At 61.5% G+C, this 21,137-nt stretch overlaps 1 protein-coding gene across 7 annotated transcripts; it reads left to right on the top strand.

The window, feature by feature from the left end:
• The first annotated feature begins 1,062 nt into the window (after positions 1-1,062).
• Positions 1,063-21,082, top strand: CAMK2B (calcium/calmodulin dependent protein kinase II beta). Of its 7 annotated transcripts, XM_005532899.3 has the most exons (21): positions 1,063-1,193; positions 3,932-4,026; positions 5,787-5,846; positions 6,129-6,183; positions 6,281-6,346; positions 8,422-8,494; positions 9,107-9,209; positions 9,474-9,557; positions 10,054-10,148; positions 10,357-10,479; positions 10,564-10,647; positions 11,228-11,270; positions 11,727-11,801; positions 13,884-13,921; positions 14,013-14,084; positions 15,570-15,614; positions 15,857-15,905; positions 18,758-18,833; positions 18,912-19,006; positions 19,313-19,547; positions 19,615-21,082. In XM_005532899.3, exons 1-20 carry the CDS (start codon positions 1,129-1,131, stop codon positions 19,543-19,545), a joined length of 1,629 nt encoding a protein of 542 aa, XP_005532956.1. In that variant the 5' UTR covers positions 1,063-1,128; the 3' UTR covers positions 19,546-19,547; positions 19,615-21,082. The 7 variants fall into 7 exon arrangements, with proteins under 7 accessions (XP_005532956.1, XP_014116930.1, XP_005532957.1 ...); XM_014261455.2 differs by lacking the exon at positions 15,570-15,614; XM_005532900.3 differs by lacking the exon at positions 11,727-11,801 and having other exon boundaries at positions 13,881-13,921.
• Positions 21,083-21,137: the final 55 nt, after the last annotated feature.

Genomic DNA, 21,137 nt, shown 5'->3' on the forward strand with positions numbered 1-21,137 from the left:
GGGGCAGGGGGGTGGATATGGGATCCCCAAAGCTGGCTAGGTTTCACATGGTGGGTGCTTTGGGGATACCACCCCCGAGATGTCACCCACCACTCTCCCCCTCTCCCCCTCCACCAGTGCCGACATCTCCCGGTGCTGATGCGCACACCGGGCCCGCGGCCCCCCCGGCCCCCCCGGCCGCCCACGGTCCCCATGGCAACAGCAGCGCCAGCCGCCCGCCGCCCACCCGCGCTGGGGGGGCACCCCCCGCGCCCACCCACCTCCGGCTGGGGGGGACACCCGGGCCCTAGGGCCACTGGTGGCCTGGAGGGCGGCCTTTGTGTGTCCCCCGCACCAAAACCCAACTCCACATTATGCCGCTGAAACTGGGGGGCTTCAAGGTGCCCTTGGGGGAAGCGGGGGGGTGATTTTGTCCCGCCCCGACCTCTCCCGGGCGTTTTGCTTAGGGAGAGGTTGGAGCCTGTAAGGGTTGTTTGGGGTGACATTGGTGTGGGAGGAGGGAGCTCCGTATTGGGGGGAATAGGGGGGATTCCCCGAGGTGGGGGGGGGAAAGACAGGGCATGGATGTGGGGTCTTTGAGCAGGTTATCTGGATATTTGGGGCTTTTTAGGGGGAGAATGTGGGTTTGGGGTCCTTTGGGGGGGGTTGTGAGATTCTCGGGAGGGGTCTGGATGTGAGTCCTGTTGCGGGGGGTGTGAATGTGAGTCAAGATATGGGGTCCTTTGGGGGGAGGGAGTCAGAGGGAGTCTGGCCACGGGGCTATTTAGGGGGGGAGTCCCGGGAAGGGGCGTTTGGATATGGGGCCTTTAGGGGTGGGAGCTTGGCATCCCACTCCTGGGGGTAATTTGGGATAAAGGGGCCCGGGGGTTGGGGGGTCTGGTTATGGGGCCCTTGTGGAGACAAGGGGGATCCCTCCGGCATGCGGGGGCAGGTCCACGGTGGGGGGTGCCCCGAGGAGGGGGTTGAGGGGGATCCCAGGCGTGGGGGGGTGGGGGGGGCGGCGGGGGCTGCCCCGGCCAGGACCCCCCCCCGGCCCGCCGCCCCCCCCCCCCCCCCCGCGCGGGGCGGAGCCGGAGCCGAGCGGAGCCGGTGCCGGGGCGGCTCATTGCGGCGCGGCGCGGCGGCAGCATGGCCACCACCGTGCCCTGCACCCGTTTCACCGACGAGTACCAGCTCTACGAGGAGATCGGCAAGTAAGGGCGGCGGCCCCGGCCCCGGCCCCGGCCCGGGGGCGCGGGGGGGGCGGGGGGGCGCTGCCCGGGGCTCGGGAAGCCGCTCGGTGCAGACGTGACGCATCCCCCCCCCCCTCCTCCCCCCCGGGATGGGACACCCGGGGCTGGCCCCCCCCCCCGCCCCCCCCCGGCCGGCCCCCCCCCCCCAGCCCACCCCCCCCGGGACCGGCCCTGCCCAGCTCCCCCCCCCCCCCCCCCCGGTACTGCCCTCCCCCCGGTATTGGCCCTGCCCCCCCACTGGCCCCCACCCCTTATACCGCCCCCCTCCTGGGGCCTTCCAGCCCTCCCCGCCGGCCCAGCCCCCTCACCCCCACCGCCCCCCCCCACCCCATACCCCCCACTAGTTCCTGTAGCCCCCTTGTTCCCCAAGGTTTCCCCATCCTTATGGGCCCTCACCTTTAGACTCCCCTGGTCTGTCTTCATCTCCCCAGCCCTGGTAACCCCAGACCCCTCCTCTGTCCCTCCAGATCCCCTGCAGTCCCCAATCAGCTGTCCCTAGAGACCCCCTACTCAGTTCTTACAGCTGCCCTTGACCCTATGGTCAAGGCCCCTATGGACACTCCATCCTTACAGACCCCCCGATTCCTCCTCAACCCCCCAATTTTCCCAGATTACCCCAGCATTCCTAATCCTGGCTCCTGCAGACCCCCTCAGTCCTTAAAACCCCCCTGCTCCAGTAGAACCCCCATTCTCACAGACCCCTCATCCCCATAGACCCTCCCCCATACTTACAGACCTCCCCACCCCCTATGTTCCCTGGTCCTTATAGATGCCCTGGTCCTCCAGACTCCCCACCCCCCCACCCCCCAAGCTCCTACAAACCCCCACTCCCTCCAGTCCTTATAGTCCCCCTGTCCCTTCCAAACCCTTCATCTCGCTCAATCCTGATAGAGTCCTCCATCCCTAGTCCTTACAGCTGCCCTATAGACACTCCCCATTCTCCAGACCATCCCTGAGTATTTATAAGCACCTGCTCCTTTTAGACATCCTCCCCTTTCAGGACCCCCTTGCCCCTCACCCTGATGGCTCTCCCCCCCCCCCCGCATTTCCATAGACCCTCCCCCATCTCCATGGACCCCCCCCCCCCCCATCCCTCTCCTCTCTGGTCCTTTTAGACCATGCTCCCCCCATCCCCTATTAGACCCTTTTGGGCCTTATATAACTCCCCAAATCCACTCCCCCTTCGGGTCCTTATGGATTCCAGCCCTCTTGGGCCCACCGGGCCTTAAAGGCTTCCAGGTCCCCTCTGCTGCCCTGAATCCTTCCAAGCCCCTCAGCTGCACCCCCCACATCATGTTCACCCCTCGAGTGGGTGTTGTGAGGAGCTGAAGAGGAGCTATTTCTGGGGGGGTTCGTTTGCTCCCAGGGCTATAGGGGTTGCAGTCGCCCCCCCCCCCATCCACGGGCAGGGATTGGTGGGGAGTAAAATGCAGGGAGGGAGGAAGGGGTCAGACCTTTTGTGAGGGGGGTTGCACCACCACCCCCCTAGATTGAGGGAACATTTTACAGGGGTGGCTGTAGTCCCTTTGAGGGTACCAGGAGGGGAAACATGGTTCCAATCAGGGGCTGTTTTGTCCGTCTGCCCAAAATCCAGCCCATCCTGGTTGCCATGGCAACGTGGTCCTGTTTCCCCCTTTCCATCTCTCACTGTAGCCTGCCAGCCATCGTGCATGTGTCCCCCCCTCACTGGGGTGGGGGGGGGATATTGCTCTCGCCGGGGAGAAACTGAGGCATGGCTCGAGCCATGACAGTGTGCCCCCCCTCAGGGGCTAGCACCCACCACCATGTCCCCTGTCCAGGGGCCATGTGGGGAAGGGAGGGGTCAGAGCCCCTTGGAACCCCCACTTTTCACCTGGTGGTGAGAGGGTCTCCACTGTTCTGGCCAGCATGGGGCCCTTGGTGCCTGAGGACATGGGGACATGGGGCGGTGGCAGGAGACAGCCAGGCCTTGTGCCCTTCCCCAGGGCACATCCTACACGGCGCTCTCTCAACAGCAGGACTGGGGTGGTGCTGGTCTCAGCCATGTCCCCAGTCTGTTACGGGAATCTCCTCTGTGTGCCCTGACGCTGCCTTGAGCCCCCCAGAAGGGAGGGGTCTGTCAGGCAGGGAACAGGCAGGGGATGTGCAGGGACATGGGTCCAGGAAGGGGGACAGCTGCTGATGGCACTTGAAGAGGCTGCAGGTGTTTCTGCCTGGCGTGGGAACGACCATGCTTTTCTCATCTCTGTCCCTGTCCCTAGGGAGCTGGTGGCTGCCAGCTCCCTATACTCACAGCTGGGTCGTGTGCCCACTGCTACCACCACCACCACTGTCACTGCCGCTACCATCATCACCATCATCACCATCACCGCCACCACCACGGCCACTGCTGCCATCCGGGCCACCCACTGTTCCCATGGCAACGAGCTGCCGGTGCTGGATCCTTCCCGCGACCCTCCCCCCACGATGATGCGTGGCACTAAGCCCCCCCCTCCAGCCTCTTCCCCCCAGCCACCCCCTGGTGCCCCCCCAGCACACCCACGGCAGGGGCCCAGCGTGTCAGGGCCCTCCCTCCCCACCCCCGTGTCAGGGTTCACCCCCCTGCTGCTGAGTCACTGTGGGTGCAGCCCCCTGACCTCGGGTGCTGAGTCATGGGTGGGAGCCATCCCCCACCCACCCCCCAAGGTGCTTTGGGGCGTGCTGAGCCTGTCCCTCCCCAGGGGAGCTTTCTCGGTCGTCCGGCGCTGCGTCAAGCTCTGCACTGGCCATGAGTACGCTGCTAAGATCATCAACACCAAAAAGCTCTCAGCCAGAGGTAGGACCCCTAGGAACCCTGGGACTCCCTGAGACCCCTCTGGCACTTGAGATATCCCTGGTACCTTGTGATAACCCCTGGTACCTATGGCACCTCTGATGCCCCTGGTGCCCCTGACAGCCGTGGTACCTGTGGTGCCCATGACACCTGTGACAGCTGTCACCCCAGTGGTGCTGGTGACATCAGGCGCTGGTGGGGGGGACAGGGTGAATGCACCAGGGGGTGGGGTCTGGCCCTGCCTATCCCCATTATCCCCCTGCTGCCTCCCCTGGGGTCCCTCAGAACTTCATCTGTCCCTGAGGGGTGTCCTGCGGGTATGCAGGTGTAAGCAGATGGCAGGGGTGAGGGGGGTGTACGATGGTGTGCACGCACAGGTATGAGCCCTGTGTATACACGTACGTGAGCTGTGTGTGCACAGGTGTGTGCAATGTGTACATGGGGGTGTGTGATGGTGGGTATGTGAACACATGAGCAGTGGGGGGTACCCGAGTGTGTGTGCACACGTTTGTGTTCATGGTGTTTGCTTATATGTGTGTTCATGGTGTGTGTGCACAGGTGTGGGTGTGGGTGTGTGTGTTTGGTGTGCACCCAGGTGTGAGCAGAGTGTGTGTCAGCAAGGCTGCAGGTATGCACATATCAACAGTGTGTGTGTGTGTGTGTGCGTGTGCTTGCACGTGAGGGTGGGCACTGCTGTGTGTGCACATCTGTGAGCAGAGTGGGTGCCTGTGGGGTGAGCTGGGGTGTGCTCACAGCTCAGTAGTGCGGGTGTACAGGTGTTTGCAGGTGTGGGATGTGTGACAGTGCGTGGGGCTGTAGATGTTTAGGATGTGCACCTGGATAAGAGGCAGCATAGTGTGGCACAGGGTGTGTGTGTGTACACGTGTGTGTCTGTGGCTATAGCTGTATGCACAGGTGTGAGCTGTATGCACAGAGGTGAGTGGAGCGGTGCACACGTGTGTGTGAACTGTGTGTGAGCTGTGTGCACATCTGTGCACGTGTCTGTGTGCTCTTGTATGCAGACACATCCAGGGTGCAGCTGCACACAGAGGTACATGTGTGCACTCATGTAGTGGCTGTTGCAGACACACGTGTAGAGTCACACACAGCTGCACAGATGTACACACACAGGAACCGCCGTGCACAGGGGTACAGCTGCACACTCCACATCACATACAAACACAGGTACAGTGATGCACGTGGGTGCAGCCACACACACATGTACAGCCATGCACACAAGTACAACCACGGAGCTGTATGGCTGCACGGGTATTACACAGGTACTGCTGCACACAGGCACGCTCACGTGCGTGCACAACTGCAGGACAAAGATACCCCCGTGCACCCATCACACCTGCACACCCACACACCTGTATGCTCACACACAGGTACAGCCACAGGTGTTTGCACACATGTGCACACCCATCTATACGTGTGTACAGGCATGCACAGCCTCACTCATGGGCACACATGAGCATGCACACCTGCACAGGGTGTGCATGCCTGTATCCACATGCACACCCAACCCATGTGTGCATACATGCAAACCTGTACACAGTGGCACATGAGCATAGCCAGACACATGCACACAAGCCCACGGGTACAACCCCCATCCCTGCCCCCAGTGCATACCTGCACAGAGCCACGTGCACTCCCATATGGGCATCTTTGGCTCCTCTTGCTGGGGTTGGCCTGGGGGCAGGTGATGGGGATGGGGGGTAGAGGGGACAGGGCAGATGTCCCCCTGACCACTGCCCCCCCAGACCACCAGAAGCTGGAGCGGGAGGCGCGTATCTGCCGGCTGCTCAAGCACTCCAACATCGGTGAGTGACTGAGGACACCGGGGAGGGGTCTCACCACTGTGGACCTGGTTGGGGCCACCGAGGGACACCCTGAATGACATCCTGGGGATACACTGGGTGTCCCTCTGGGGATGTATGGGGTCCCTCTGGATGCCACCTTTGGGTCACTGGGTGTGGGTGTGTGGGCTGCATGTGACACAGACACACATGGGTGTCACATGTAGTGGCTGGGGGAGGGGGAGGCCAGGGAGTACATGGGGGGCTGAGACTGAGCCTGTCCCTGTCCCCATCTGGTCCCCACAGTGCGGCTCCACGACAGCATCTCTGAGGAGGGGTTTCATTACCTCGTCTTTGACCTGTGAGTGTGGTGGGAGGCTCTCAGAGCTTCAGGAGGGTCTCAGGGGATCCTGGGGGCTTGGGGTCTCAAGGTGATGTGGTGCCTGGCTGTTTTTCAGGGTGACGGGTGGAGAGCTCTTTGAGGACATCGTGGCACGGGAGTACTACAGTGAGGCTGATGCCAGGTGAGCCTTCACCCCCCCGCCCACACCCCCTAAAGTGCTGGACACCCCCACCCACCTGTCCCCTGCACCCTGGGAAGCATGCAGGGATGGGGCAGCTCCAGCAAGGCAGGCAGGGGGGCACCCTGTGGGAGGGGGGGTGCACCCCCTCAGCCCCCACATTGTTGTAACCCCTCCACTGGCCCCATCCTGCTGCTGGGTGGGGTGGGGCGGTGCCCCCAGGTGGGGCCCCCCCCATATTCCACTTCCCACCCCATGCTCCCCTCTCTGCTGCTGAGTCCTGGCACTATCATGACCTGTGCTGGGGGGGATTGGTTGCAAATGGGGGGCCCCCAGGGCCCGTCCTTTGCTGTCCCCAGCCCCCCAGTGCCCTGTGTGCCACTGTGTGCCCCTCCCCGTGGTCTCTAGGCTTTCACAACATTGTTTCTCCCCCTCTCTCGTTCCCCCCATCTCTGCCCCCCCGTCCCTGTCCCCCTTGTGCCCCTCACCTCCTCCATCCATTCCCCCCATCCCTCTGTCCCTCTCGTCTCCCATCACACATTGCTCGGGCTCTGTGTGTGTCCGTGTCTCCATCTGTGTGTCCGTCTGTCCCACCGCTGCCCTCCACTCGCTGTACCCCCAGCCCTTGCCCTCTGTTTTGCCTCCTACACCCATCCTTGTCCCCAAAATGCCCCTTATCTTCCCATTCCCCTGTCCTGCCTCTTTCTCCCACCCCTTTACCCCCAACCTGTCCCCACACCCTGACCGCCACTTCTTGCCTCCCACCCCTTTACCTCATCCCACCCCACCAACCTGCCCCCCACTCCCACCCCCTTTACCTCATCCTGCCCCCTCCCACCCCCTCCATCCTGCACCCCTTCACCCCATCCTACCCCACTCCCACACCCTTTGCCCTATCCTGCCCCTGTATCCTGACCCCTCTCCTACCCCTAACCCTCCATCCTGCCCCCCCGCCCCCGCCCCCCGTTCTGTTTTGCAGTCACTGTGTCCATGAGCTCTTTGCCCGCGTTCCTCCCACCCATCACTTTGCCCCTGAGCAGAGGGAGCCGCAGGTCAGTATCTGGGGGGGGCCGGGGGGGCCATTTCCCCCTCGCTGCCCCCACCCACCACTGCCCCCGCTTCCCGGCCCCCACCTCCGCTCGTCAGGACCCTGCTGTGGGGCCTTCTCCTCACTCTTTTTTCTCCTTGATCCCCCTTTTTTGCACCCCCCTCACAGAGAGGTTACCCCCCTAATGCCCCTGCTCCCCCAGCTAGGCGGGGCCCCCTTTCACCCCCATTTCAGGCTCTCATCCCCTCGCTCCTTCCCTCTTTCTTTCTTGTCTTGTCTCCATCTGCGCCCCACCCACGCCCCCCACCCTCTGTTCCCCCATTTCCCCCTTGAGTCCTGTCTGGGGGAACCTGTCTGGGTGGCAGCAGGGACTGGGACTCCCGTGGGGACAAAAGCACCATTGGGGTGACCCCCATGGCTCTGTGCCAAGGTTGGAAGTCACCTGGTAGGCACTGAGGGGTGACCCCCAGGCAGTGACCCCCTCAGGGATGAACCACCAGCCAGTGACCGTCCCCCCCAGGATGACCCCCAGGTAGTGATCCCCCAAGGGATGATCCCACAGGTGTGACCCCTAGTCAGTAATCCTCTTGGAGTGAAAACCCTGGGATGACAAACCAGGGGTGATGCCCAAGGGATGACCCCCAGACAGTGATATGCCCCCAGGGGTGATGCCCCCCAGGAAGGAATGACACCCTCAGGGATGACCCCCCCCTCAGGCTAGTGTCCCCTAGGCAATGACCCACTCCAGGTGGGATTCTCCCCAAGGGTAACCTCTCTGGGTGACCCCCCAGGTGGTAGGGATCCCCCAGGAGTCCCCCAGGGGTGATGCCCCAAGGCTGACCCCCCTGGCAGGGATACAGAGGGGTTGCCGTGCACAGCACCCACAAATCCAAGGTCACCACTTGTTTTTGTCAGTTCCCCCCTGGGTGCAGTGAGGGACAGGGGGGCTGGTTTGGAGGTGCAGGTTGTGGACAGGGGTTGTGGAGGTGGGGGAGCAGTGTACCTCTGACCCCCCTCCATTTGCATGCAGCCACTGCATCCAGCAGATCCTGGAAGCTGTCCTGCACTGTCACCAGATGGGGGTGGTCCACAGAGACCTCAAGGTAAGTGTGTCCCCCCAACCCCCATTTGTTCCTCTGCCCCTCTCCCCCTGCCCACTTCTTGGGGTCCCCACAACCTGGGTGTGGCCCTGGCCGGGTAGATTCTGGGGAATCGCTGAGATCTTGCTGGGCTTGGGGGATCCCCTCAGCTCTGAGCTCTCCCATCTACCTTTTCTGGGGATGCACGTGTCCCCCAGTTGTGGCACTGTTCCGTGCTGCTGGGGGTTCTCACTGCAACCCCCCAGTCACCATTGCCCCAGGAGGAGTGTGAATTGGTGGGGATGGGGGCATGGGGGTGGGAGCAGCTGGAGCTTGCCTGGAAGTGTCAGGGCAGGACACGGGGCGATGCTGGGATAGGGGGGATGCTGGGATGAAGCCAACGAGACATGAGATATCCCTGAGCTGGCCATGGGGCTGTGCCATCCAGCACCCTTAGCCATTGGCAGAGGGCACCCACAGCCACAGCCCCACAGCAGAGAGCCAGCTGATGGGCAGAACCTGGTCAATGGCAGCAGTAAAGTCCCTCTAATTGCCCCATCCCTCCTCTCTCACCCACCCATGTCTGTGCCCGGTGCTGTCCATGCCTGGTGCTCCCTGTGCCCGGTGACCGCATAGCCGGAGAACCTGCTTCTGGCCAGCAAGTGCAAAGGGGCAGCAGTGAAGCTGGCGGACTTTGGCCTTGCCATCGAGGTGCAGGGGGATCAGCAGGCCTGGTTTGGTGAGTGCTGCTACCCCCCTGCCCACCATAGCCCCAGCCCCTGCCCACTGTGTCCTGCTCACCATGTCCCTGCGCTGTCTGCTGTGTCCCTCCACGTCCACTGAATCCCTGCTCTGTTCCTACTGCATCTGCTCTGTGCCCACCGTGTCCACCCCTGCCCAGCACATCCTGCCCCATGCCTATGTCCCAGTCCTGTGCCCTGTCCTTGTCCCCTCCCATTGTGGCTCACCTGGCTGTCCTCACCCATCTCTCTGTCCCTCCCAGGATTTGCCGGCACACCTGGCTACCTGTCCCCTGAGGTCCTGCGCAAGGAGGCCTATGGCAAACCGGTGGACATCTGGGCATGTGGTAAGAGCCAATCCCTGCCCAGTCCCTGCCTGGTCCCTGCCCCTTCTCTGCCCCCATCCCAGACCTGGACCCAGTCCCAGTCCTGAACCATGCCCCATCCCTGCCCCACACCTGCCCTAATCCCTGCCCGATGCCTGGCCAATCCCATCCTAATCCCTGCCCCATCACTGCCTGGTCCTGTTCTGATCCCATCCCACTCCCATTCTGTCACTTGCCAGGCTCCATTCTAGTATTCTCCCATGCCCATCTTAGTCTCACCCTCTTTGCCATCCCATTTCTATGTTGGTCCCAGTTCCAGTTCCAGCTCTGACCCCATCCTGGGGCCATCCTGTGCCACATGTCCTGGCAGTGCCACACTGTTCCCTGTTCATGCTGGCAGCAGAGGACAGGCCATGTTGGGAATAACTGCTTTGTCATGGGGACACTGCAGGGCCGGAGGGAGCCAGGGGTGGTTTGGGGTACCTGCACTCCCCTAACCCCACTCTCCCTGGCTCAGGGGTCATCCTGTACATCCTGCTGGTGGGCTACCCGCCGTTCTGGGATGAGGACCAGCACAAACTCTACCAACAAATCAAGGCCGGGGCCTATGATGTAAGTCTCCGGTGCCCTGCGATGGCTGGCCCATTGACTCTGGAACCTACTGAGGGATGCCACACCTAACCTTTGGCAGGCAGAGCCTGGGGGTGGCTCTGGGCCGTGTCTTTGGTGGCTGGCTGGGGATATGTAGGAGTGGAGTGATACAGATACCATGGCACTGCCCCTCCACAGCTGTCACCCTCATGTCCCTGTGCTCCCCCAGTTCCCTTCACCTGAGTGGGACACAGTCACCCCCGAAGCAAAAAACCTCATCAATCAGATGCTGACCATCAACCCTGCCAAGCGCATCACAGCCCACGAGGCCCTCAAGCACCCGTGGGTCTGCGTAAGTGCGGTGTATCCCCCCAGTGCGTGTCACCCCTGTCCAGTGACCACTGGCACCTGGTGCTGACCCCACTGTCCCCTGCAGCAACGTTCTACCGTGGCCTCCATGATGCACAGGCAGGAGACAGTGGAGTGCTTGAAAAAGTTCAATGCCCGGAGGAAGCTCAAGGTGAGGGGGCTGGTGGGGGAGGTGTGGGCTGGGGACAGTGCTTATCCCCCCAGCACCACTCTGCCTCTCCATGGGGCTCTCCTGTGGGACCCTCCCCTGTCCACTGTAGGACCTCTGCCCTGCCTTCTGTGGGACATTCCCCTATTTACTATGGTACCCCTGCCCTTCCCACTCTGGCAGCACCTGGACAGCCCATTCCTACCCCAGAACTCGTCAGGGTCTTCCTGTGCCTTTCCATGGGGTACAGTCCCTTCCCACTGGGTGTTGTGGTCCCACTCTACTGTGCCTGGTGCTCTGCTGTGGGCTTTGGTCCCATCCCAGTGACATGGTGTGGCATAGTCCCACCCTGTCCCTGCCCAGTCTCTTGCCCCATGCCATAGCTGTAGCCTGCCCCCTCGTCCCGCAAACCCCTCTCCCAATTCCCTGTCCCATGGGCCATATCCTGTACCACCCCCATCCCATCACCCCATTTCTCCCCCTCTATCTCGCTCACCCCCATCACACCTCGCAGTCCCAGGGCCCCATCCTGCCCGTCCCACCCCAGCACCCTCTCCCCGGCTCACCCTGCCCCTCCCCACAGGGTGCCATCCTCACCACCATGTTGGCTACCAGGAACTTCTCAGGTAAGGGGGGGCTCCCACTGGCCGGGGGGGCCGGGGGCCGCAGCCCCCCCTCCATAGCCCCCCCCGGGCCGGTGCCCCCCTCTCTCTATCTTGCTATCTTTCTCTCTTTCTCCCCTCCCTTCCTTAACCCCCCCCACCCATTTTTTCCCCATCGGTGAGGACGGGGCATGTGGTAGCCAAGGTGGGGGCAGGACGCGGCCCCCCCGCCCCACGCACACAGCAGCAGGTAGTGCCCGGTCCCCGTGTGTGTCCCCCCCCCCACTCCGGTGGCTGGCGGGGGGGGCGACATGGGGAGGGGGACGGAACAGCACCAGCCACCCCAGGCCAGAGGCCAGGGTGATGGGCACCCCAAGAGTTCTTGTTGGGAGGGGGGAAGGTGGGGGTCCCGGCTGTAGCCCCTCCCCGCCCCCCCTAACAGGAGCTCTGCTCCCTCTCTCTCTCTCCCGCGGCCCGCAGTGGGCAGACAGACCACCGCTCCTCCCACCATGTCGGCGGCCGCTGCCGGGGCCCCCCTGGGGCTGGTGGAACAAGGTAGACGCGTCCGCAAAGGGCCCCCCCGGCCCCCCGGCCCCGCTTGGTCTCTGTGTGTCCCCAGATCCTTCATCTTCATGTCAACCTCTTCTTCCAACCATCCTCTTCCCTGCCTCCCACCTCCCAACGGGTTTCGGGTACCCTCCTCGGAAATTGGAGCGCATGCATGGCCCCCCCCCGGCACTGCCCCCCCGGCAGCCCTCCAGCCTCTCCCCCTCCCCGCTGGCCCCGAGAGATGCCGCTGTCCCCGCCGCTGTCACCCCGCAGCTGCCCCAGGGGAGGGGTCTCTGCACCAGCTGCCGCCCCCAAGGCGGGGCTGCTGAGTGCTCCACCCTGGCCCGGTGGCTCCTGGAGGGGGACGCGCTGGTGGCATCCCCAGGGTCCACATCTGGGTCAACAGTGGGGATCTGGGGGTGGGGGGATAATTTTAGGGTGTGTCCTCCCACTGCTCCCACTCCACGGCACTGTCCCCCTCATGCACACAGGGGGGGCACAGCGGTGCATGAAAGAGGGGGCAAACAGGCTGCATGTCCTGTGTCCCCCCGTGCCCCCCCTGCGTCCCCACCCCGCATGTGCCCCCCCCGCATGTGTCTCCCCTCGGCACGTGCCCCCCCCAGCATGTGCCTCCCCACAGCTTCTGAGAGCTGCAGCCAGTGTTTGTGATGCTGCGAAACACTCGGCGGGTCTTAAACCATCCCCCACACAAAGGCACACCACTGGCCCCCCTGCCAGGGGTCCCCCTCTCCCGCCCCCTAATTTGGCTCTGGTTTAAGCCCCGACCTCTCAGTGCCCGCCTGCTTTCAGAGGAGGGACCGGGACCCTTGGGGACGCCCTGCTAGGGACTCCTGAGGAGACATACGGCCACGAGGGAGGGATGTGTGGGTCATCTCCTCCTCCCAGCATCTGCCCACCCCCTCTTTTGGTGCTGATGGGTGCCACCCTGCTGTCACTGAACTCGTCACCGCACGTCCCCCCTCAACTTGTGGTGCCAACCGGGGGAGGGGTCCCTCAGTGTGGAGGAATGAGAAGGATGCTCAAGGTGACACCCCCTGCCCTCCACACCCCCAAAACCACTTGTGCCCCACCATGTCCCCATCACCCTCTATTACCCGACTGGCCAGAGATCGTGGTAGCAGTGGCAGATGCTCATACCCGTGCCCGTCCTTGTCCCCCTCCAGGGAGACAGGGGGGGCACAGGCAGCTGTCCCCACCCCCTGTACTCAACTCATCTTTTTTATGTTCTTTTTTTTATGTTTTTCCCCTTTTCCTCTTTCCCCCCGACCCCGTTTCTCTCTTGCCCCCCCCCACTCTTCTCTCTTGCTTTCCTCTCTGCATTTGTCCAAGGTAAGCCAGCCCTGCCCCCCCCACGCGGGGGCCACCAGGATGGGGACCCTCTCAGGTTGGGGGCACCTCTTTCCCCCAGTCTGAGGACTTGCTGAGTTTGGGGACCCCTCCCACCAAAATGGGGACACCCTGCCTGGATGGGGATCTCCACAGGTTAAGGACATCCCTCCCAGGATGGGGACAGCCCCCCAAGGTTGGGGACCCCCCTGAGTTGGGAACCTCCCACTAGTATGGGGACACCACCAGGATGGGGATGGCCCCACAAGGTTGGGGAAACCCCTCCCTGGGTGGGAACGCTCTCTTCCCCCAGGACAGGGACCTTCCTGAAGTTGGGGACACCTCCAGGTTGGGGACACCCCTCCCAGCATGGAGAACCCCCCAAAATGGGGATTCCCTAGGATGGGGACACTCCACCCAGCATGGGGACTCCCCCCAGTAAGGGAACACCCCCAGGATGGGGACAACCCTCCCAGCATGGGGACACCCTCAAAATGGAGACCCCCTTGGAATGGGGACACCCCTCCCCGAATGGGGACCACCCCTCTAAAATGGTGACCTCCCCCAGGATGGGGATACCACCTTCCTTGTGTGTTCCCCCTCTCCAACACTGGGGTGGCAGGTGCTGCTAGCACCCGGGGTGGGATCAGGTTGGGTGGCCGGGAAGGGTCTGGATTTCTAGGGACATGCAGTGTCCCTTGTGCTGGGGGGGCGCACTGACACTGTCTCCCCCCGCAGCAGCTAAGAGCTTACTGAACAAGAAGGCGGACGGTGTGAAGGTGAGGGTCCAGAGGGGCTTGGGCGGGGGGGGGGGGCAGGTGGGCTGCTTCCCCCCCATGCCACTGAGACCCTTCCATCTCTTCCCTCCAGCCCCAGACCAACAGCACCAAAGGCAGTGCTGGTGTCACCAGCCCCAAGGGGACCCTCCCGCCCACCGCTCTGGTAGGTGCCCCCTACCCTGCACCCCCTAGATCCCACATCCCATCGGATCCATCCCACCAGCCCATCCCATCCATCGCCATGCGCGCCCCTGACCGGCTGTTCCTGGGGCTGCTGGGGAGGGGAGTGTCCCGAGGATGGAAAGGGGTGTGCAGGACATGGGCACAAGGTGACCCCCCCTGGACAGACAAGGTGGGTGAAGGGTGCAGGCATGTGGACAGCCCCTGTCTCCCTCAGCCATGGGGACAGTGGCATGGGTGCAGGACACAGTCGTGTCTCACCACAGGGACAAGGTAGGTCCAGGACATGGACACAGAGGTGTTCCTGCCATGGGGACAGTAAGGTGGGTGTAGGATGTGGGCATGAGGATGTCCTGTGACTGAGGCAGGTACAGGACATGGGTATGGGGGTGCCCCACCATGGGAACAAGGTAGGTGTCCCATAATGGGGACAAGCCACAGGCAGGAGGATCCTGGTGACACGGATGGTGAGGTGTGTGAAGGGTTGGGGGACGGGGACACCCTGCCATGCCAGTGGCAAGGGAAGTGCAGGGTCACAAGGATGAGGCTGCTGACTGTGACCTCACAGGTGAGGTAAGTGCAGGATCCAGACACAGGACTGCCCAGCTGGCACAGGGAGTGCAGGACACAAGTAAAGGTGTGGCTGTCTGGAACAGCAGGTGCAGGATTTGGGGAGTGGGTGCTCTGGCAATGCCAACAGCAAGGTAGGTGCAGGATGTGGGTGCAGGGGTGCCCGTTGTGACCTTCATGGCACAGGGGATGCAGTACAAGGGCAGGGACGTGGTACCATGAGGGCAGGATACAGGCAGGATGATGCCCAGCTGGCACAGAGTGCTGTGCACTGGGGAAGATGTGCCTGGCTGGTCAGTGAGTGCAGGATATGGAGAAAGGGGTGCCCACCCCACACAGTGAGGGTGGGATGCAGGCAGTGGGAAGCTGTGGATGGTGTTGCTTGGGATGTGGGCACTGGGATGGTCAGGGTCCAGACACAGGGACGGTTGGGATGCAAGCTGAGGGATGCTTGGGATGCAGGCAGTGCAGTGGTTGGGATGCAGACAGTGGTATAGTTGGGATGCAGGCTGCAGGATGATTTGGATTCAGGCACAGGGAGGCCCAGGATGCTCAGATGCATGGTGAGTGGAGCCCCTGGGCACCGGGATGCAGGACAGGGGCATGGAGCTGCCCTCCAGCCCAGCCCATCCTTTTGGCCTCACTGCGTCTCTCCCCCAGCTCTGTCCACCTCTTTCTCCCCTTTTTTCCCTCTCCATGTCTGTGAATTAAACCATTTGGCTTTGCTGGACTAATGACTTTCTGCTTCTCTCCCCCCTCTCTATCCCCTTCCCAAATCCGGTCTGGGTCTCTCCTCACCCCTGTCCACGTGCTGCTCAATCCGTCGTTCCCCCTCGTTGTCCCCTCCGGGCTCTCGCTTCCCCCACCCCCGCCTCTGTCTCTCTCCCTTCTCCCATAGGAGCCTCAAACTACTGTAATTCATAACCCCCCGGACGGCACCAAGGTATCGCTGCCCCTGCTTTCCACCTCCATCCTCCCCCCAGCATCAGCCATGTCTTGGGGGGGTGGTGACGTGGATGAGGAGTGCACATGGGGCGTGGTGACAGCAGGGTACCCCCATGGCGTCCAGCATCATTGGGGTCCTGCCAAGCCCTGGTTGGGCTTGTCCCCCCTCCCCATTCCCCCGGGGCCAGGTCTGACCCCCCTGTTTGTGTCTCCCCCCCACCGCCTCCGTCCCGCGAGCAGGAGTCCTCCGACAGCACCAACACCACCATTGAGGACGAGGACACCAAAGGTGACGGGCGCAGGGGGCGTGGCGGCAGGGTTGCACTGGGTTGCACTGGGAGGGAGTTGGGGTGCACTGGTGTGGTGCTAGGATGCATTGGGTTGCACTGGAATGGCACTGGGATGCACTGAGAAGGTCTTGGAATGCACTGGGATGGTGCTAGGATGGCACCAGTATGCATTGAGGTGCACTGGAATGGTACTGGGATGAACTGGGATGGCACTATGATGGACAGTTGTGGAATGCACTAGGATGGCACCAGGATGCACTGGGATGCACTGGGAGTGTGCTGGAATGCACTGGGCTGGAGCTGGGATGTGCTGGGATGACACTAAGATGCACTAGCGTGCACTGGAATGGCACTGGGATGGCACCGGCATAGCACCAGAATGCATTTGGTTCACTGGGATGCACTGGAGCAGCACTGAAATACACTGGGATGTTGCTGGGATGGCACAAGGATGCATTGGGGTACACTGGAATGGCACTAGGATATGCTGGGACTGTGATGGGGATGCACTGGGATGCCACTGGAGTATACTGGGATGGCACCAGGATCCGTTGGGGTGGAGCTAGGACACGGGAAGTGTGCTGAAGGGAGTGCATTGGAATAGAGCTGGAATGCATTGAGTTAGCACTAGGATGCTTTGGATTGCACTGGAATTGCACTGGGATGAACTGGGGTGGAGCTAGTATGGCACCAGGATGCAGCTGGTGAACTGTGATGTGCTGGGGCAGCAATGGAATGCACTGGGTGAGATTTGGGATGGCAACAGGATACGTTGGGATGGCACTGGGATAGTGCTAGGATTCACTGGGGTACACTGGAATGGCACAGGGCTGGCAGCAGTACGCATTGGGGTTGTACTGGGACATTTTTGGGATGCACTGGAATGGATCTGGAGTGTGCTAGGCTGGAGCTGGACTGACACTAGGATTCATTGAGACTGCACCAGGATGCACTGGGAGCACACTGGGATGCACTGGGAGGGTTCTAGCATGCGTTGGGGTGCACTTGGATGGGAATTGTATAGATTGGGACACGCATGGAATGGCAACTGGGGTACATTGAAAAGGTGTTGAGGTGGCATTGGGATGCCTGATGATACTGGGACACGGTGGGATGGTACCAAGAGGCACTCTGGGTAGAGCTGGGCCGTACTGGGATGTATGGAATACCCTGGAATAGCAGTGAGACACAGTTTGTTGGCACTAAGACGTAGTGTGAAGTCACTGGCACAAACTGGAGTGTACTGATACACTCTGGAGTAGTGCTGGGTCATACTGGGATGGAAATGGGCTGTGTTGGAATGCACAGGAGTGACCCTGGGATGCACTAGGAGGGCATAGGAGTGACAATGGGATGCACTGGGACAAACTGGGATACAGTGGAGTGGCACTGAGGATTGGAACTTATTAGGATGACGAAAGAATGGACTGGGGAGTGCTGGGATATGGTAGAATGGTGCTAAGATTAATTGAGATGCACTGGAGTGGCAGTGGGATGCACTGGATGGAACTGAGGATACTGGAATGCACTAGAATGGTACTGCAATTAACTGGAATGGTACTGGGATGTATTTGGATACACTGCAATAACACTGGGACACAGAAGCTTGGCACAGAGATGCAGTGAGATACTACTGGGGTGCACCAGGGCAAACTGGAGTGTACTGGTATGCTCTGGAATAGCACTGGGATGCACTAGGATTGAAACTGAGGTGACTGGGATGGCATCAGGATGAAATGAGTCATTGGGATATAGTGGGATATGGTACACTGGAATGATACTGGAACACACTGGAATTGCACTGGCACACACTGGAATTGAACAGCATGATGCTGGGATGCACTGGGATGGAACTGGGATGAACTGGAATATACTAGAAGGGCACTGGGACACAGTAGGTTGGCACTGGATTGCACTGAAGTGCAGTGGGATGGCCCTGAGATGTATTGGTGTAAACTGGGGTATATTGGGATGCCCTGGAATGGTACTGGATCACCCTGGGATGTGACTGAGATGTGGAATGGCACTGGAATGGCACTAAAGTGTACTGGGCTGTCACTGGAATGCAGTAGGATTGCACTAGGCTGGAACTGGGGTGTACGGTAATGCACTGGGCTGGCACTGGGATGCATCGGAGGACACTGGAGCAGCTCTGGGATGCACTAGGATTGCACTGGGATGTATCGGGATGCACTTGCATGGAACTGGGAGGGTACTGAGATGCACTGGAATGGCACTGAGACACAGTGGGCTGGCACTGAGAAACACTGGTATGGAACTGGCTGTTTTGGGATGTGCTAGAATGGCACTGGGATATACTGGGACTTGCAGGAGTAACATTAGGATGCACTTGAAACTCCTGGGACATGCTGAGCAGGCACTGGGATGCTTGAGCATGCTGGGAGGGCACTGGATGGCACTGGGACATGCAGGGGTGGCACTGGACTAGCAATGAGACATGCTGAGAGGGTTCTATGAATACTGGTGTGGCAGAACTGTGGGGGTCCTGGGAGCACAGTGGTGCCTATCTGTCCCCAAGGGGTGTCTTTCTGTCCCCATGGTATCTGTGTCTGTCCTCAAGGTCCCTGTGTCTGTCCCTGTGGTCTGGCTGTCTGCCCTCATGGTCGGTCTGTCTGTCCCCAAGGTCCCTGTGTTTGTCCCCATGGTCCATCCCCATGGTCTATCTGTCTGTACCCAAGGTTCTCCTTCCCCCAAGATCTGTCTTTCTGTCCCTGTGTCTATCCCCATGCCTCCCCTTCATGTCCCACGTCCATCCCAACATCCTGTCCGCCCACCCCCACGGTGTCACCGGGGGGCTGGGGCAGTGGCGGTGACAGTGACGTGCCCCCAGCCCGCAAGCAGGAGATCATCAAGATCACGGAGCAGCTCATCGAGGCCGTCAACAACGGGGACTTCGAGGCCTACGCGTGAGTGGGGTGGGGCCGGGTGGGGCGGGGACAGGTGGGGTGGGGCCAGGCGGGGCCACTCTCACCTGCTGCCTGCAGGAAGATCTGCGATCCGGGGCTCACCTCCTTTGAGCCCGAGGCACTGGGCAACCTGGTGGAGGGGATGGACTTCCACCGCTTCTACTTTGAAAACTGTGAGTACCCGACCTGCCTGTGCCCACCTGGCCACCTTGCTTGCCCTGCCCGTCTTCTCCGTGTCCCAGCCCAACCCGATCCAGCCGGTGTCCCCGCCTGTCCACCGTCTCTTGCCCACTGCCTGCCCATCCTGGCCCCCTCGCCTCCCCTGCTGGGCCATCCGTCCGCTTGCACTGCCCTTGTGCCTGCCCCTTCCCCTTCCCCTTCCCCTTCCCCTTCCCCTTCCCCTTCCTCCCCCGTTCCCTGCGCCGTCCGTGCGCGTTCCCCTGCCCGTGCCAGCCGCGCTGATCTCGGCCGCCCCGCAGTGCTCTCCAAGAACAACAAGCCCATCCACACGACCATCCTGAACCCACACGTGCACGTCATCGGGGAGGACGCGGCCTGCATCGCCTACATCCGCCTCACCCAGTACATCGACGCGCAGGGCCGGCCCCGCACCAGCCAGTCCGAGGAGACCCGCGTCTGGCACCGCCGCGACGGCAAGTGGCAGAACGTCCACTTCCACGGCTCGGGGGCCCCCGTCGCCCCGCTGCAGTGAAGGTGAGGGCGGGCTTGGGGCTCGGGGGATGGGGAGCCCCAGTTGTGGCTCACCGGGGTGTCCCCACAGAGCTTGCGGTGGCTGTCCTGGTTCCAGCCCGATGGAGACGGCGATGGGAGCCGAGGCGGCAGCCGGAGCTGCGGCCCCCCGAAGCACGCGTCCGCATGCCTGTCCCCCCTACCCTGGCCCCTGCTCTCCCCTCCAGTGCCTGTGTTTGCAGAAAACAAAAAGAAAAAAAAAAAAAAAAAAAGCCAAAACAATGAAAACAAAAACAAAACAAAACAAAAAAAAAAGAAAAAAAAAAAGAAAAAAATAAAAGGGGAAAACTCCACCCCAATCCCAAACCCACCCACACCCCCAAACCTAACCCAGCCGCTCGGCCACAGGCGAGGGCGCTGGGGGGCTCAGCCCCCCCCCTCGGCCCGTCTCTGCTGGGGGGGAAGGGGGGTCCCAGCCCCCCTCCCGGCTGTGCTCGTGGCGTGTTGCTGTCGCTGGTGGTGGATGTCGTTCTTTGGGCTCTGCTTTGCTCTGTCCTGCCCCAGCCCCTGTACATAGAGAGAGCTATTTATTTTTTAATTCCCACGGGGGTCCCCAGCAATGGGGGGCTGCCAGGGGGTGAGTGAGGTTGGGGGGGGGGGACACACACAGACTCTCTCCCCTTCTCCCCAGTCCAGTGCCTCCCCTGGGAATGCTGCCTATGGGGGCCTGAGGCTTATCCTGGGCACTGCTGCGCAGGGAACACGGTGGGTGCCTTTGGGAGGGTCCACCAGTCACACCCCCGTGTCCCCATCCTGCTGATCCCTACCCCAGCACCCCATGTCACAGGTGCCAGCTCCAGGTGCTGGCAGGTTTTGGCAAGGGGGATGTGGGTGCCATGGCAGAGGGCAGCTGGGGGGTGTTGGGATTTGGGGTGGTGGGCTCAGGACGATCCAGCCAGCACTGACGCAGCATTGAAAGCACTTTAGACTAAGAGAATGGGTCTCTTAGGGGGCACAGGCTGCTCTGCCGGGGACTCCCCAGCACAGGGGCACCGGCAGCACATCCTGCACCCCCCCTCCCATGGCCAGCGCTCGGGTGGACTCCATCACCCCCAACCCCCCCATCCCTGGGGAGGCATCACTCCACTCCCAGGCACTCCCCACGCAATTCCCCAGGGCATCCCCACCATGCTGAGGGCTGGTTTTGGCTGGGGGGGAGGGGGCGGGATGGGCGGGGGATATTAATTATTTTTTAATTATTCTGATGATTTCTCTGCATGCCCTTTGCGCGGGAGCAACCCTCGGGCGCTAACGCTGTATGTCGAGGAGCTGAGCTGTTCCTGTCCCATGAATGCTGGTGGATCGTTGCCAAATTTTTCTCTTTCCTCCCCTTTTCTCTCATTCTTTTTCTGTCTTCCCCTCCCCAGCATATCCCCCCCATGCCCCTCCCCCCAAAAAAACCCTTTGTCTTTTCTTTCTGAGCCTTGTAAGTGTAAAAGATGACTCTGATTTCGTTTTTGTCTCGGGAAAACTGCAAATAAATTATGAGGAAAAACCAATGATGATTAAGGTAAGAGGTGGAGAGGGAAGGCCAAGTGCATCCGTCCCTGCCAG

The sequence above is a fragment of the Pseudopodoces humilis genome, chromosome 30 (assembly GCF_049639895.1).
Source record: "Pseudopodoces humilis isolate 2021_Gansu_Grassland_sample_001 chromosome 30, ASM4963989v1, whole genome shotgun sequence".
NCBI classification, from domain to species: Eukaryota; Metazoa; Chordata; class Aves; order Passeriformes; family Paridae; genus Pseudopodoces; species Pseudopodoces humilis.